The sequence below is a fragment of the Tachyglossus aculeatus genome, chromosome X5, assembly GCF_015852505.1.
Source record: "Tachyglossus aculeatus isolate mTacAcu1 chromosome X5, mTacAcu1.pri, whole genome shotgun sequence".
NCBI classification, from domain to species: domain Eukaryota; kingdom Metazoa; phylum Chordata; class Mammalia; order Monotremata; family Tachyglossidae; genus Tachyglossus; species Tachyglossus aculeatus.
In genome coordinates, this window is record NC_052097.1 from 5,040,597 (window position 1) to 5,058,786 (window position 18,190).

Here is an 18,190-nt window from a genome sequence, read left to right on the forward strand (position 1 = left end):
AGTGGGGGGCGGGTGAGGCGGCGCGCGCAGTGGGGGGTGGGAGTGTGAGGCGGCGCGCGCAGTGGGGGGGGAGTGTGAGGCGGCGCGCGCAGTGGGGGGGAGTGTGAGGCGGCGCGCGCAGTGGGGGGGGGAGTGTGAGGCGGCGCGCGCAGTGGGGGGGAGTGTGAGGCGGCGCGCGCAGTGGGGGGGGGAGTGTGAGGCGGCGCGCGCAGTGGGGGGGGAGTGTGAGGCGGCGCACGCAGTGGGGGGCGGGAGAGGCGGCGCGCGCGCGGTGTGTTATGAGTGTGAGGTGTCGCGCGCAAGGGGGGTTTAAGGAAGAGCGCGCGCGGGGTGTGTGTGTGTGAGGCATCGCGCGCAGAGGGGGTTTATGAGGCGGCGCGCGCGCGCGGGGGTGGGGGTGTGTGCGAGTGAGGCGTCGCGCGCTTAGGGCGGGGGGGGGTGTGTGTGAGGCGTCGGCGTCGCGCGGCCCCGGCGGCCGGTTCATGCCGTTTGCGGGCTGAGGCGGCGTTGGCGGCGTTGGCGGCGGCGCGTCCCCGCGCCCGGGCGCGCTCCCGCTGTCGGGTCCGCGGCGGCCGGGTGAGAGCGGGATGGAGCTGAGGCAGCGCGGAGGGCCGCCCGGAGGAGGAGGATCGGGCGAGCCGGGCGCCGCGGGGGACCACGAAGCCGAGAGCACCAGCGACAAAGTGAGACACACACACACACACACACACACACACACACACACCCCAACCGGCGGCGAGGGGGAGGGGGCGCGCGGGACCGTCGTCATCATCTGCCCCCGGGGGCTGAGGGGATGCGGGGGGCGCCGCCCGGGCCCGCCTCCCATCCGGTCCCTCGGTGGTACTTATTGAGCGCCTACCGGGTGCACAGCGCTGTACTGATCGCTTGTCCCCGCTGACTTCGGCACCAAGGCGACCCCGCACGGACACCGCCCGCACTCCCGGGCCCTGGGAGAGACTCCCTGTCCCGGGGCGGGGGGGAGACATCGTGTCTCTGGGGGAGACTCCCTGTCCCGGGGGGGAGACTCCTTGTCTCTGGGAGAGACGTCTTGTCTCTGGGGAGGGACTCTCTGTCTCTGGGGAAGACACTCCTTTTCTCTGAGGGAGACTCCTTGTCTCTGGGAGAGACTCTTTGTCTCTGGGGAGGACACTCCTTGTCTCTGGGGGAGACTCCTTGTCTCTGGGAGAGACGTCTTGTCTCTGGGGAGGGACTCTTTCTCTGGGGAGGACACTCCTTGTCTCTGGGGAGGACACTCCTTGTCTCTGAGGGAGACTCCTTGTCTCTGGGAGAGACCCCTTGTCTCTGGGGAGGACAGTCCTTGTCTCTGGGGGAGACTACTTGTCTCTAGGGGAGACTCCTTGCCTCTGGGGAGGACCCTCCTTGTCTCTGAGAGAGATTCCTTGTCTCTGGGAGAGACTCCTTGTCTTGGGGATGTCCCTCCCTGTCTCTGGGAGAAGACTCCTTGTCTCTGGGTAGGACCCTCCTTGTCTCTGGGAGAGACTCCTTGTCTCTGGGGAGGACCCTCCTTGTCTTTGGGGAGGACCCTCCTTGTCTCTGGGGAGGACCTTTCTTGTCTCTGGGAGAGACTTCTAGTCTCTAGGGAGGTCCCTCCCTGTCTCGGGCGGGGGGAGACCTTGTCTCTGTGAGAGACTCCTTGTCTCTGTGGGAGACTCCTTGTCTCTGTGAGAGACTCCTTGTCTCAGGGGGGCTATCTGTCTCTGGGGAGGCAACCTGTCTCTAGGGAGGACCGTCCCTCTCTCTCTGGGGCAGGCTGCCTGTCTCTGGAGGGGTACTCCCTGTCTCTGTGAGAGGCTCCTTGTCTCTGGAGGGATGCCCTGTCCCTGGGGCGGTGGGGGGGGGGGTGGGGGCTACCTGTCTCTGATAGACTCCTTGTCTCCGGGGAAGACCCTCCCTCTCTCTGGAGGGGGTCTACCTGTCTTGGGGGCGGGGCTCCATGTCTCTGGGGAGGACCCTTCCTCTCTCTGGGAGAGGCTGGCTGGCTCTGGAGGGGGGTCTCCGTGTCTCTGGGAGAGACTCCTTGTCTCTGGGGAGGGTCCTCCTTGTTTCTCTGAGAGACACTCTGTCTCTGGAAAGGGCCTATCTGTCACGGGGGGCGGGGGCCATGTCTCTGGGAGAGACTTTCTGTCTCTGGAAAGGGCCTGCCTGTCTCGTGGTGGTGGGGGGCTCCTTGTCTCTGTAGGTGGGTCCTGCCTGTCTTGGGGGGGATGGACTCCTTGTCTCTGGGAGAGGCTCCTTGTCTCTGTAGGTGGGTCCTGCCTGTCTTGGGGGGGATGGACTCCTTGTCTCTGGGAGAGGCTCCTGGTCTCTGGGGAGGCTACCTGTCTCTGGGAGAGGCTGCCTGTCTCTGGGGAGGCTGCCTGTCTCTGGAGGGGGATTACCTGTCTGTGGGGAGGGGGAGACTCCTTGTCTCTTGGGGGATGCCCTGTCCCTGGAGGCAGGGGGGGACTCCTTGTCTCTGTGAGAGACTCTCTGTCCCTGGGGGGAGCCTCTCTGTCTCTGGAAAGGGCCTACCTGTCTCTGGGGGGGGGACTCCATGTCTCTGGGTTAGGCTCCTTGTCTCTGTGGGTTGACGTACTCCTTGTCTCGGGGGGGGGGGGGGCCTCTCTCTCTGGAAAGGGCCTACCTGTCTTGGGGGGCGGGGGAGGCCTCCGTGTCTCTGTGAGAGGCTCCTTGTCTCTGGGGGGACGTCCTGTCTCTGGGGAGGCTACCTGTCTCTGTAAGAGTCCTTCTCCCTAGGGGAGGACCCTCCCTCTCTCTGGGAGGGACTCCTTGTCTCTGTGAGAGACTCCTTGTCTTGGGGGCCGGGGGGGGGGGGGGAGCCTTCTGTCTTTGGAAGGGACCTACCTGTCTCTAGGGGACCATCCCAGCTCCGCCACTTGTCAGCTGTGTGACCTTGGGCAAGTCACTTAACTTCTCTGAGCCTCAGTTCCCTCTTCTGTAAAATGGGGATTAAGATTGTGAGCCCCTCGTGGGACAACCTGATCACCTTGTATCCCCCCAGGGCTTAGAACAGTGCTTTGCACATAGTAAGCGCTTAACAAATGTCATCATTATTATTATTATTATTACCTGTCTCTGTCTCTGGAGGTCTGGAGGACCTACCTGTCTGTCTCACAGATACTCCATGTCTCTGGGAGAGGCTCCTTGTCTCGGGGGTGGGGGCGGGACGGGACGGGACTCCCTGTGTCTCTGTGTTTTGTTGTCTGTTTCCCCCCTTCTAGACTGTGAGCCCATTGTGGGCAGGGACCGTCTCTGTTACTGAATTGTACTTCCCAAGGGCTTACTACAGGGCTCTGCACACAGTAAGCGCTCAATAAATACCATTGAATGAATGAATTTGGTGGGGGACGACTCCTTCTGTCTCTGGGGGGGAGTTCCCTGTCTGTGGAGGGGCTTCCCTGTCTCTGGGGAGGACCCTCCCTGACTCTAAGGTGGACGCCCTGTCTCTGGTGGGGCCTCCCTGTGTGGATAGATTTGATCGCCAGATTAATAATTACAATCCTCATCCCCTTTCCTGTTTGGTCCTTGTTTTATCCAGTCAACATACCTTCCCCTTCACAGGAGCCATAGTCAGACTCCAGCACCCGCACTCTAATTTACGGTTGTTAAACATTTTTGAGCGTGCTCTCTTCATGGCTTCATAATAACAATAATAATGGTGGTATTTCTTAAGCGCTTACTAGGTGCCAAGCACTGTTCCAAGCGCTGGGGGAGATACAAGTTTATCAGGTTGTCCCAAGTGGGGCTCACAGTCTTAATCCCCATTTTACAGATGAGGCACAGAGAAGTTAAGTGGCTGGCCCAAGGTCATGCAGCTGACAAGTGGCAGAGTGGGGATTAGAACCCACAACCCCTGACTCCCAAGCCCGGGCTCTTTCCGCTAAGCCACGCGGACTGCCCCAGTGCCTTCCACTTGTTTTCCTTGGAGTTCAGAGCTCTTACCAGGGATCTGGGGAGCATCCCTAAATCAGAGGAATGAAGACTCGAGAATTTGGAAGCAAGAAAACCGGATCGTAGCCACATAAAGCGACTTGCCCAAGGGACAGGCAGTCGAACTCGAATCTAGGATCTCAAAGTTCACCGCTCGGTCGTACCTACCTTTAAAGTATCCGAGTCGTAGCTCACATCCATTCTGTTAAAGAATTAAAATGTTTCACTCTTGGTGACCTCACCATCGCCATCCGCACAATTTGGGTTTCCAGTTTTGTTGGTCTCTAGAAAGAAGCTTCGGCGTGAATACGATTGTATCGTAGGGCTAAACGAATTCCTTGCAAAAAATGCAATATCCTTTGTGCGTAGGGTGTGTTAAAATTGGCCCACAAGAAAATGTGGTTGAAAATATTTTTAGTGGGTAATCACTACACCAAGTATCCCTTTGTGTCAAGGTAAGCCCCGCCCCCAATTGAGTCATCACTTTTTCTTGTTTTGTCACTTTGAGGACCCTGTATTTTATAGCTAGAGTCGTCCTTCATAGTAAAGGATGACACCACCCATAGTGAAGTTTACTTATGGGTGGCAGGAACGGCCAATTTGGGGTTGCCTGCCGCCCCCCCGCTCCAATAATAATAATAATAATGGTATTTGTTAAGCGCTTACTATGAGCCAAGCCCTGTACTAAGCGCTGGGGCAGATGGAAGGTAATCAGACTGTCCCTCGTAGGGCTCACAGTCTTAACCCCCATTTAACAGATGAGGTCACTAACACACAGAGAAGTTAAGTGTCTTGCCCAAAAGCCACCCAGCTAACAAGTGACGGAGCCGGGATTAGAACCCACTACCTCTAACTTCCAAGCCCGGGTTACTAAGCCATGCTGCTTCTCATCATCGCTTAGAACAGTGCTTTGCACATAGTAAGCGCTTAATAAATGCTATCATTATTATTATTATTATCACATGCCTGCATGCAAATTGTCCTTAGCTGGGCTGTTGTGGGTCTGTAGGGTGTGTTGCTGTTCTTTTGCCTGGCCATCGTCTTGTCCTGACCTTCTCAAAGCTCCCGTTCACCGCCATGGATTTAAGCGTGCCCTGTTGGGAAGTCCACTTCAGTTGTGTGTGAGCTTTCAACTGTAGTGCCATTCAGCCAGTTGCCCCCCAACCCATGTTCTCACTATGTTTTTGCTAGCGCGTTCTCCTGACGCTACGCTTTGGTCCGTATTGAACCTGATGTGATGTCCGAAGGAGCGGCTTTTATCCATGCCTCGACTGTGTCAGGCCCTTGCATGAGAACCAGAATGCCAAGTCCTCCAAGAATATAACCCCAGCGAATCGGGAGAACCGGCTGGACTGTCCGAAACTTCGCTACCCTGCATTGGGAAATCGATCAATTGTATTTATCGAGCGCTTACTGTATGCAGAGCACTGTACTGAGTGCCTTAGTATTAAGCATTTTCTCTGTTCCCCCTGGTTTTCAGTTGTCCCAGTTCAGCCGTGAGTTAGTCTACTGTCTTCTTTTCTTGTCCCACCCAGCAAAGCTGCACTGATGCGAGTGTAACCTCAGCGCCAGGGAAAACAGACTTGGTTGTTGTGGGAATCTTGGTTGGTCGTCTGCACCTTGACGTTGAGTCTGGCCTCCTCTTGGAACTGCTCAGGGAGCGAGATAATAACAATAATAATAATAATAATAATAATAATAGAATTTATTAAGCGCTTATTATGGGCAAAGCACTGTTCTAAGCGCTGGGGAGGTTACAGGGTAATCAGGTTGTCCCATGGGGGGCTCACAGTCTTAATCCTCATTTTACAGATGAGATAACTGAGGCACAGATAAGTTAAGTGACTTGCCCAAAGTCACACAGCTGGCAATTGGCGGAACCGGGATTTGTGGTGTGTGAGGGGGAAGGAGCGGGAGGGTCTCACATCCAAAGATGGCTGGCCAGCCTCACGTTTCTGAGGGGCTTCAGCGGAGCTGGACTTGAGCGTGTGGCCACATCGCAACCGCTTTCAGTCCGACAGCCTCCCGAAAGACTCGAGTTCTTCTGCTTCTTCATCTGAAAAATGGGAGCAAAATGAACCCCTGTCCCTCCCAGGAAGGGTGTGAAAATCAATAGGGTAATAGTGAAGTAATAACAATGCTGTACTTGCCAAGCACTGTACTGAGTGCCGGGGTGGACACCAGATAATCAGGTCAGGCAGAGGCTCTGTCCCACGTAGGGCTCGCAGCCTTCTTAGGAAGGAGAATGGGTATCTGACCCCTATTTTGCAGATCATCATCATCAATTGTATTTATTGAGCGCTTACTATGTGCAGAGCACTGTACTAAGTGCTTGGGAAGTACAAATTGGCAACATGAAGCTCCCATTCACCGCAGATGAAGTCAGTCAGTCAGTGCTACTGCACGCTCACTGATTGCAGAGCACTGTGCTAAGTGCTTGGGACAGTATACTAGAACAGAATTGGCAGACCCCATCCCTGCCCACAAGCATCAACAGTCAATCAATGGTATCTATTGAGCATTTACTATAGGCAGAGCACCATACTAAGCGCTTGGGAGGGTCCAATACAACACTGTCTCCGGGGTCTCTGTGGCCTAGAGAAGCCAAGTGACTTGCTGAAGGTCACAAAGCAAGCAACCTGTGGATCCAGGATTAGAAGCCAGGTCATCCGACTCCCCAGTCTCTGTTCTTTCCACTAGGGCCATGCTCATTTGCAAAGGGACTCTGCATTCTTTCATAAAAAGAGCACTATCGAGACCTAAGACTTATTAAAAATCTGGAAATACTGGTAATACTATCAATTCGTATTCGAGCATTTACTCTGTCAACGCACCGTCCTATGTACGCTCGCTAATGTTGGGTTATTTCGGAGAAGATCCAAGCATCACTTGGAGTTTTGTCTGCAAGGACAGCCAGGAAGTTACATAAATTCACATCGGGTGCTATTTTTAGCGAGTAGATAAGTAATCTCAGGACTCTGCTAGCATTCTCACTCGTTTCTGGCTAAAAACAATTTTGCTTAAAGATGAGCATTATTGGCGTTGGGGGAGCCAATTTGGAATGAACTTGTTTACGGGGGAAATTCAGAGAAAACATCTTTTCTCCTTTGTGCAAGCTCGCGACTTTCTTGGGAATCAGAGTAGAGGGAAATATTCTAGAAATTTTTCCCTGGGTGCCGTCCTGTACTCCACTGATTCAGAACCAGGCTTCACGGCTAATGGAATTGTAACGTTTGCAGTTTCTCAGTGGACCTCAGTGTTAACGCAGCTTTGGAGACCAGAGACCATCTTGTATCTCGCATCAAATGCCTTGGTCTTGAGAATGACCCTGGGGAGATGGGATCGTTTAACCCTCAGTAGTGTTTTCCCAGTTGAGTTTTTGCCAAATTTTCTCGATGCCTGGAATAACTTAGCAGTTAGGTGGTAAGTTGTGGCAAGGAAAGAAGCGTTGCTAAAAAGCACTCTGTTGGCTTGGATAGTTCTCTGAGCTCAGTGTGCCGCTTGCCTCCAATCTGTGGACCAGCAGTTCAGCAGTTAAATGTAAGAGCTGACTAAGGCAGATGAAGTTTTTCTTCTGGACCATTTCACTGAGCGCTTGACCACTTATGCACCCCCGGTAATTCACGATTGACAGACTTTAGAGAGCAAGAATAAACCCTCCAGAAGTTCAGTGCCTTCAGGTAAGGGTGGGGATTTTATGATAAGGGCTCCTAGATTTTTTAAAAAAGGGAATAGAGCGCTCTGCACACAGTGGGTGTTCAATAAATACCCGCGGTAAGTGTGTTGGCCATGCATCTGCCCCTTTTCCTGGGCTTTGTTTTGGATTTGATTAAAGACTCTGGCCACTTATATGAAATACAGTTGAGTCATTCATTCATATTTATTGAGCACTTACTGTGTGCAGAGCACTGTACTAAGCGCTGGAGAGACTGCAATAAAACATTGAACTGACATTTCCTGCCCACAATCAGCTTACAGTCTAGAGGGGGACACAGACATTAATATAAATAAATTACAGATATGTACGTAAATGCTGTGATGCCTAGGGCGGGGGTGATGAATAAAGGGAGCAAGTCAGGGCAGGTAAACTACTTTTCTTGTGGGTGTGAGCTGGGCATCAAATTCTCCTCCCCTAGAGATAAACACATCACTCTTTTATTAACTTAATAAGAAATCAGGAAAATTTCAGCTATTTACATGCCCGGTTGCCTAGCCTGATTCAGCCAGTGCTCGTAGAGGAGAAATCTGCGTCTAAGCAGAAGGCTATTCTGTTTGTTTGGAGTGTACCAACCTCGTTCTGACAGAAGAGAGCTGTGGCCTTTTTAGTATTTACATTTGTTTCATTGCGTTGGTTGCAGTTCCTTATCACAGCTCTTCTGTAGTATTTTGCCATCCACCATTTTTTTTTAACATATATGTTTTGTACTTCATCCTTATTCCTTTAAGAAGTACAGTCATCACCTGTGATCATAAAGCCCGTTGTGAGCAGGGAATGGGTCTGTTTATTGTTGTACTGTACTCTCCCAAGCACGTAGTACAGTGCTCTGCCTACAGTAAATGCTCAATAAATACGATTGAATGAATGAATAAACGTCCCCCTTCAACCCAACTTTAATTACGTAAACTGTTGCATGCATCCCCTAATCCACTTGGATGCTGTTCATCGCTTTTTCTCAATGCCCCAGTTGGGACCAGCGCTTTGGGGAATGACAGTACGCAACGAGCCTTGGCTTGCCCCTTAAAATTTCCAAAATAACACCTACCAGAAGAAGGAGAGGATTCCAGAGAAGTACTGCAATTGGAAAATTTCTTCCAACTGGGGAGGTTGAGCAGTCTGACTGATCTTAAACTAGACGATGGCCCTAGAATAATAATAATGTGTGCCAAGCACTCTACTAAGCGCTGGGGTGGCTGCAAGAAAATCAGGTGGGACAAAGTCCCTGTCCCATGTGGGACTCACAGTCTCAATCCCCATTTTACAGATGAGGTAACTGAGGCACAGAGAAGTTAAGTGGCTTGCCCAAGGTCACGCAGCAGACAAGCGGCGGAGCCGGGATTAGAACCCATGTACTTCTGACTCTTTGGCCCGGGCTGTAACCACTAAGCCATTAGGTCAGATTTTATCTGCACCTTCTCCGAGTTCATGAAATTTTCTAACATTTTAACAGTTGAATTAATACAGCTCCATCGCTCACGGTAACTTCACTCATTTTTCACATCCATTTAAAAACTGCCGAGACATTCTGTTTGAGAACATCTCCAGTTTACCTTTTTCTGCTTGAGAAACCCATCATATCTTTTGTTTCTCAAGCAGAAAATTAGACCAAGTCCTTAAGGAGTGCTGATTGACAGCTTTGCCTAAAGCAGCATTTTCCACCCTTTTCCTACCAGGATGGCCTTTGATATCTGACAGAATCCCCTGTTAGACTGTAAGCTACTTGAGGGCAGGCACTGTGTCTATCTTTGCCTGTGGTCCAGTTTCCCCTATAAAGAGCAGTCAGTTTTGTGTTTCTGACTCCACTTTTGCTCGAAGGGCATAGGTGATCCCTGCCAAACCACCTACCTGTCAGCAAACAATGGAGTCCATTTTGGAAATCACTGCCCTAAAATACATTTTAGGAAGACACTGAGCTCTGCACATCCATTTATAAGCGTGTTTCAGATTGTTCAATTATTCTTTGATATCTGGCATGAGTTGAAGTCTTTTTAAAAAAAAACATAGTTTTTTTTCCACATCTCAGGGGTATAACATGGCAACTGAAGTAGAAGGTTAGTTTTCTCCACCACATTCCTTCAAAAAGCTTCTGGATTATCTCTTGTCATAGGAAGGAGTGAGAGGGTGAGTAACCTATGCCTTAGCGGAAGCAGGTTCCTGGAGTGCTGTAATTAATGAATGGCACCTTGACCCCCTAACCCTTTTTATTAGTTCATAATTTTTAAGATTAGCTCTGGGTAGGTGCCTTAATCTCTTCCAAGCAGGCAAGTGTACTCTGATTACTTATTAACCAGATTTTATTTCTCCAAAGTACCCTTGGTTGTACTGACTTTGGACAGACTCTGGGAGTCTCCTTGAGAGTTTTAGCCAGACCGCTTTTTATTGGAATACTCTTCCATGCTTATTCTTCTGTCAGAAGAATATTTCCAGCCGTGATCCTTCACGGTTTTCCAAGGGACACGGCTATCGCAAGTTGAAAATCTCAGTTGCTAGAGAGATGAAAAGGAGGGATAAGTTTTGTTCAAGAAAAAAAAATAAGGTCAGCATGAAGAAACTAACTGAGGTTTTCCTTTGCAAGTATTATTCAGATCTTCCTACTCTTCATTCATTCAGCAGAAAGCTGAGGGAATACATATGAAGATGTCTGATGCCATAAATAGTGTGAAAACATTGTGTCTGTTCATATTTCTAAGAGCCAATGGTGTAAATGGATGTTCATATAAATAGTGTGAAAACATTGTGTCTGTTCATATTTCTAAGAGCCAGTGGTGTAAATGGATGTTCATATTGTACTTCAATGTCAGGATCTCAATTAAGCTAACAGAGCAATTTCCCTCTTGTCACCTTCTCTAGATACAGCATTCTTCGCGATAGATCGCAAAGCCAGAGATGTCCAAGCGTGCATAACAAAGACGTACAGTTGGGGTTGGTTGTTCCCAGATAAACTGATAGCTCTTCCTTAGCTTCAGGTCATTGGTTTGGTTCCAAAACAAGTGGTTTGAGAGATAGATGCCTTTTTGTTTCTAGTTTCCAAAGTGCTTTATATTGCATTTGTGATTTTTGTTGTAGGAAACTGATATTGATGACAGGTTTGGAGATGTCGATTCCAGAATGGATTCCGATATTCCAGAAGTTCCACAGTCGTCTGACAGAACCCCAGAAATCCTCAAGAGAGCTCTGAATGGTTTGTCTTCGAGGTATGATTGAACAAAGTTGATGAAGGGCATCTCTCAGGAGAATGTGAGGAGTCGCGTCGCCTCGTAGAAAGAGCCTGGGCCTGGGCGACAGAAGGCCTGGGTTCTAATGCCAGCTCTGACTCCTATCTTCTGTGTGACCTTGAACAAGTCACCTAACTTCTCTGTGCCTTATACCTCGTTTGTAAAATGGGGATTAAGAGCCTCATGTAGGACATGGACTCTGTCCAACCTGACTATCTTATATCTACCCCAGTATTTAGAACAGTGCTTCTAAATGCTTAACCAATACCATTAAAAAATAAATAACTCTTCTAAGTGCTTAACTAGATGCAAAATAACCAGGGCCTACACGGGACGCAGTCTGAGTAGGAGGGAGAACAGTTATTGAATCCCCATTTTGCAGATGAGAGAACTGAGGCATAGAGAAGTTAAATGGCTTGCCCAAGGTCACACAGCAGGTAAGCACAGAGCTGTGATTAGAACCCAGGTTCTTTGATTCCCAGGCCTGTGCTCTTTCCATTAGGCCGTGCTGCTTCTCTAATGAATTCTAGAACACGACTGCAGTGTTGGAAAAAAAAAATGAGTTCATGCACACGGAAGCACACGTTTTGTAGCATGACATGTCTTGAGTATGGGGTTCTTCAAGAATTTAACCCCTGGTTCTAAGAGAATTGAATAGATTCTCATAATAAGGCTTATTTCCAATCTTTCCTGTCCCTTTATTTTATCTTTGTATGTGATTTGTTAAGCACATACTAGGTGTCAAATACCTGGGTAGGTACAAATCAGTTAGATTGGACGCAGTCCTTGTCCTGCATGGGACTCAGAGTTTACTAAGTGAGAGGGAGAACAGGTATTTTATCCCCATTTTTACAGTTGAAGAAACTGAGGCACTCAAGTTAAGTGACCGGCCCCAGGGTCACACAGCAAACAGTTGGCAAAGCCAGGAGTAGAATCCAGGTCCTCTGACTCTCAGGCCTGTGCTCTTTCCACTATGTCAAGCTGCTCCTTTACTTTTCGTGCCAAAAAAACAGGTACACAGTCTTTTTTAAAAAATCCAAGTTCTTAAATTTGGGCACCTCCTCTATGGGACCTCCTCTTTGCCTTGGAAGGACTTTCTTAAGTCCAGACTCCCTGAATATGTCTCAGGGGCTTTTCTAGATGACTTTGGCTAACACCTGATGAGTGTTTCACACGCTGTTCTCTTTACTTTAGAGATTTTACCACCAGGGTGGTAGTTCTCTGGAAAAGATTGCTCAGAATTTAAAAAATGAGGAAAACTGCAGTTTCCTTCCACCCCAAGTTGCCACTGGCTGGGAACAACAGAAATTGGAATAACAGCTGTTAGTACTCTGTACAAGAGCACTGTACTAAATGCTGGGAAAGAATACACAGATGGGAATTAGACATGGGCTAACAAGACAACGGGGGGGCCGGAATCCCGTTTTTAGCATGTCCCTATGTCTCTGTTCTCTGTCTTCCCCTCGAGATTAGTTCCCTGTGGGCGGGGGTCATTCTTACCAACTCTGTTGTTCAGTTTTTGCCCACCTAAGCACTCCCTTCCCCTTCATATTTGACAGACTGTCACCCTCCCCACCTTCAAAGCCATATTCAAAGCTCGTCTCTTCCAAGTGGCGTTCCCCAACCAAGCCCTCATTTCCTCTACTCCCTCTCCCTTCTGTGTGGCCCTTGCACTTGGATCTGTATCCTTTACTCCATCAGCCCCACAGCACTTAGGTACATATCCATGATTTATTTATAGACTCATCGTGGGCAGGGATCGTGCCCATTTACTGTTGTATTGTACTCTCCCAAGCATTTAGTACAGTGCTCTGCACACAGTAAGGGCTCAGTGAATCGATTGAATGAATTAATTAATGTCCGTCTCCCCCTATAGACTGTAAGCTCCTTGTGGGCAGGGAACGTATCAACCAACTCTGTTTTACTGCAGTCTCCCAAGTGCTTAATATAGTGCTGTGCACACAGGAAGCGTGCCATGAATGTGATCGATTAATAAATACCATTGAGTGATTATCTGCTACTCTGTGTGACTTTCGGGGGAAGGGAACCACAGGTGGGCTCTCTTGGGGACTAAATCCTGCTTGGGTGGCCAAGATCCCTGGCCAACTTTTGGATATGGGCTGCCTCAAAATCAGCAGGACGTGGGCTCGAGTTGTTCTGGTTGTGATCGAGATGAGCCAGCCCCAACGGAAAACACAGTGAGAAGCAGGGCGACCTTGTGGGTAGAGCAGGGGACCTGAATCCTAATCCCAGCTCCGCCATTTGTCTGCAGTGTGACCTTGGAAGAGTCACTTCTCTTTGCCTCGGTCACCTCATCTGTAAAACGGGGATTAAGTCTGTGAGCCCCATATGGGCCACGTACTGTGCCCAACCCGATCGTCTTGCGTGTACCCCGGTGCTTAGTACAGTGCCTGGCACATAGTAAGCGCTTAAAAAACACCATTAAGAAGCGAGAAAAGGCTGATGGAACAGAGGCATGCATTAAGAGCCCTAGTGCAGAATATGTCTGCACCCTCCTCTGCTTTATATAGACTCTCAGATCTGCAGTACAAGTTATTAGGTCAGTTCGGTTGCTGTGAACCCTCATCTGCTTTGTATGCTGCTGTTGTGGAGTGAGGCCCCCTTATCAATATTACAAATTGGCGGTGTCTTTACTACCAGCTCAGTAACCAGGGTAATATGATAAAAGTGCTTACTGGGCATCAAGCACCGTTTTAAGCGCAGGGGTAGATAGAAGTTAATCAGGTCAGACATAGTCCCCGTCCCACATGGGGCTCTCAGAACATAGGAATGCAGGATGTGGGGGTACTGAGATGAATTTAGGGGTGGTACGAGAATGTGTCGGTTGAGGTAGTGCCATCAATGGTATTTATTGAGCACTTATTGGGTGCAGAGCACTTAGAAGGGTGCTTGGCACATAGTAATCGCTTAACAAAAAATCTGAAAGAAGCTGAATTTGTTCGACAAACTTTCTCATTAGCCCTTATGACATCCCCAAGTAAGTTCAATGGTAATCGAGTGTCCTCATTTTAAAGTGACTTTAAGTGTGTCTTTATGAGAAAAGCCAGGTGATCCACCATGGGTAATATATAGAGAAGCAGCGTGGCTCAGTGGAAAGAGCCCGGGCTTGGGAGTCAGAGGTAGTGGGTTCTAATCTCTGCTCTGCCACTTGTCAGCTGTGTGACTTTGGGCGAGTCGCTTAACTTCTCAGTGCCTGAGTTACCTCATCTGTAAAATGGGGATTAAAACTGTGAGCCCCACGTAGGACAACCTGATTACCTTGTATCCCCCCCAGCGGTTAGAACAGTGCTTGGCACATAGTAAGCGCTTAACAAATGCCGTCATTATTATAATCATGAAAGGCCACAAGAAGGATCTCTTGGATGGAGTAGCGCTCATGATTGTCAGCTCCTCCCTTTATTCACAACTCTTCCAAGAGGCCTTCCCTGATTAAGCCCTCTTTTCCCCAGCTCCCTCCCCTTCTGTGTTGTCTATGCACTTGGATCTTCGACCTTTGGGCATTTGATATTCACCCCACCCTCAATCCCACAACTCTTATGTGCATATCTTTATACATTAGAAATAGAAATCACTTATATTAATGTCTCCCTCCCCCTTCAGACTGTAAGCTCACTGTGGGCAGGGAGCACGGCTGTTAACTCTGTTGTATTGTACTCTCCCAAGTGCTTAGTACAGTCCTCTGCACATAGGAAGCGCTCAGGAGAAGCAGTGTGGCCTAGTGGATAGAACACAGGCCTGGAGGTCAGTAGGACCTGGGCTCTAATCCAGACCCCACCACTTGTCTGCTGTGTGACACCAGGCAAGTCACTTCACCTCTCTGGGCCTCCCTTTCCTCATCTGCAAAATGGGAATGAAGAAACTGAGCCCCATGTAGGACACGGACTGGTCCATCCCGATTAGCTCGTATCTACCCCAGGCTTAATACAGAGCCTAGCACATAGTAAGCCCTTAACAAATACCATAAAAAAAACACTGATTGAATTATTTTTCCCCATCACTATGGTTCGACATAGGAAGAATGGCACTGAAGTACGTGATGGGAGTGTGGCGAGTATAAAATTAAGGCAGACCCCAACACTTGCAGAGTTCACCGTCCCTCCAGGGAAGTACCCTGGTGACTTTTTTCTTCATCTCAAGAGGAAGTGTTAAAACCATACAAGTGTTGCATTTCCTTCTAGGTGGAAGAACTGGTGGATTCGAGGAATTCTCACCCTCACGATGATTTCATTATTTTTCCTGATCATCTATTTGGGATCGTTTATGCTGATGCTTCTGGTAAGTGTTCTCTTTCATGAGTCAGGTTCCGCATTTAACAGTTGCCACGCTAAAAAACATTCTCTGAAAATGGAGGAGATGATTGCTCCGAGTGAGACGTTAGTCTTGAAAGTAAATTCTAGGGTGCCCTGAATTGCTATCCAGACACCTTGGCCCTTGAGAGACTCCAGATGTTTGGTTAACAGTTTGTTCGTAAGGTCACAAGATCGTACCTCATGACATCCACCAGGGTATTGGCAGGAAGAAACAACTGTTGATTTTTTTTTTTTTTTTTTGCTGGTTTGGAGCTGATGATAAGAAATTTGGGCTCAAAAAATGCTATCCTAGATTGTCAGATAACAATCATGATTGTGGTATTTATTAAGCGCTTCCTCTGTGCTAAGCAGGTGATGGACAGATAAAGTATTCAAGGGCAATTCCCTTGTCTAATATGGAATTTGACGGATTGTGACGGGATGTATTCTTAGCATTATCATCAGTTCTGTTATGTGAGGATAGAGCTCTTGTGAAACTGCATTTCCAGGGAATCTCACAACGGAATTCTCACCTGTCCCGGTGCCATTTCATCTGACACGGTGAGAAGCTGTATCCAAATAGGCTCGCCACATCGAACAGTCATCCCCTAGCAAATTCTAGCCAGGGCGCGGGTAGCCATTGGAAAAGAGCCGTTCCTCTCTTGACTGCAGTCCTCAAGGCTGATGTGCATGCAACAGTTAATAATAATAATAGTAACAGTAATAATAATAATTGTGGTATTTGTTAAGCACTTACTATGTGCCAACCACTTTTCTAAGTGCTGGAGTAGATACAAGGTAATCAGGTTGGGCACAGTCCCTTGTCCCACAAGGGGCTCACAGTCTTAATCCCCATTTTACAGATGAGGTAACTGAGAGCCAAAGAAGTGAAGTGATTTGCCCAAGGTCACACGTGGCAGAACCCGGATTAGAATCCATGCCCTCTGACTCCCAGTCCTGTGCTCTTTCCACTAGGCCACGGTGCTGCTTCTCTCAACACTCAGGTGTAAATGTTTTTGTGCTTTCGATGGCATTTTTAGTCAAAGGGGCCAAGCAAAGGAGAGAATGGGGAGGAGGGATGAAGGAGAAGTTTCGAAAGGAGGAACTGGAGTAGAGGTCCTGCGGGCTTTTAAGCTTCAGATTTACGCTCCCTCACACTGTGCAGGATTCTCCCTGGGAACAGCCTTCCCCTATGGTCATTAATCCCGAATGAATCCTTCTTGGCACTGATTGACTTGTATGCTTGTGGTGTGTCATGGCACCTTCTTTTTTTGCCTGTCGGTTCTCTGGTAACACGGGGGTTCCACTTGTCGTGGAAAAACTTGTCTCTATATGTTGCCAATTTGTACTTCCCAAGCGCTACTAAGGTACAGTGCTCTGCACATAGTAAGCGCTCAATAAATACGATTGATTGATTGATTGAAAAACACTCGTTATGTTACTCGCTCCCGTCATCACATCTCTTTCTTTTCAGACAGATGCATGGAGACTGTTAGCTCATTGCGGGCAGGGAATGTGTCTGCTTGTTGTTCTATTGCACTCTCCCAAGTGCTTAGTATAGTGCTGTGCACACAGTAAGTGCTCAATAAATATGAATGAATGTTGGATTGAACTCTCCCAAGCTCTTAGAACAGTGCTCTGCATAAACAGTAAGTGCTCAATAAATACGACTGATTGTCAGAAGGCTGTTCTCTAGTTCCCCGATAGTGATCTATTCAAAGTGTAGAGTAGAAACACATACTCTGGGAAAACTGATGGCATTTTTTTGTCTTTAATAGCCAGGTGAATGGAGATGTGCCTTTCTGGTGGATGTTTTCAGAGACGTTAAACCAGTATTAAATTATATTTGGCTTGTAGCTTGGCTTTACTTGTTAAACTTTCCCTCAAATCCCCCACATTTTCTCCACTCTATATGCCTATTTCTGTAAAAATAGCCTGACCCCCGAGATGCAGAAAATTCTTCAGAGGAAGATCTTAAATTTTCTCCACTTCTTCCTGGGTACTGTCACACATTGCTAGCCTGTCCTCAAACTCGATACAACACACCCAGGGTATTGACATGTGACCATCATTGTTATATCCTGTCTAAGGGTGAAACTTGGAAGTATGTTCAAACTTACCCAAGTGAGGAAACAACAAAAAAACCCAACAGCAAAACAAAACAACAACAACTAAAAAAAAACCACTAGCCACTGGATAGGTGCTTTTTGAAGTAAGTCCTTACGTATTTGGATTTCTCTAATTCTCATTTTTCAATAGTTTAGATTGAAGCTCTAATAGAAAATTATTTTTGCATACATCAAGAGAAGTGAGAGTTATGGAGGAAGAAAAGGAGAAGGGAGATGTTTTTAACTCACTCGAAGACAGATTCGTAGGCGGGGTGGTGTCTACCAACTCTGTTGTATTGTCCTCTCCCAAGCGCTTGGTACAATACACTGCACACAAGTCCTCAATAAATCCCAGGGATGATGATGATGAAGTGGAGTGGAGAAAAGAACCGGGTAGGAGAAACAACAGTGAAAGAGCAAAAGCATAGAGAGCTTGGGAGAGAGGGAGAAAGTCTTTTTGGAGGTTTTAAACTCTTCTATTTATCCTGGGACGGAGGCAGGGAAGTGGCTGTTAGGGAAAGAAATCGGGTTCCCTTTTCTTTTGTCGCCCCTAACTTCCCAACACCTTCTTTTTGGGAGGGCGGACGTCACGCTCTCCAGTTTTTGTTCTTGGGTGTGCGAAGTTGCTTTCACTCTTTCGAATTTTCAAAACGTGACCATCTGTTGTAAAATAGCTAGCACCCATATTATAGGAGGGGGGTTTCATTTTAAATGCAAGCACAGTATATATTACCATTCATTTCTGCAAAAATGTACACATCTGTAACTTACAAACTGTAAGCTCCTTGTGAGCAGGGAACGTGTTTACCAACTCCGTTGTATTGTCCTCACCTAAGTACTTGGTACAGCGCTCTGCACCCAGTGAGCGCTCAAATACCATCTATTGAT

At 48.3% G+C, this 18,190-nt stretch overlaps 1 protein-coding gene across 1 annotated transcript in view; it reads left to right on the plus strand.

The window, feature by feature from the left end:
* Positions 1–507: 507 nt before the first annotated feature.
* The window catches only part of CDS1 (CDP-diacylglycerol synthase 1), a 38,925-nt gene continuing 21,242 nt past the window's right edge, over positions 508–18,190 (plus strand). The window contains exons 1-3 of the mRNA XM_038769211.1: positions 508–683; positions 10,736–10,863; positions 15,084–15,180. Of these exons, the coding sequence (XP_038625139.1) occupies positions 588–683; positions 10,736–10,863; positions 15,084–15,180 (321 nt within the window). The 5' untranslated portion in view covers positions 508–587. The remainder of the gene's footprint in view (positions 684–10,735; positions 10,864–15,083; positions 15,181–18,190) is intronic.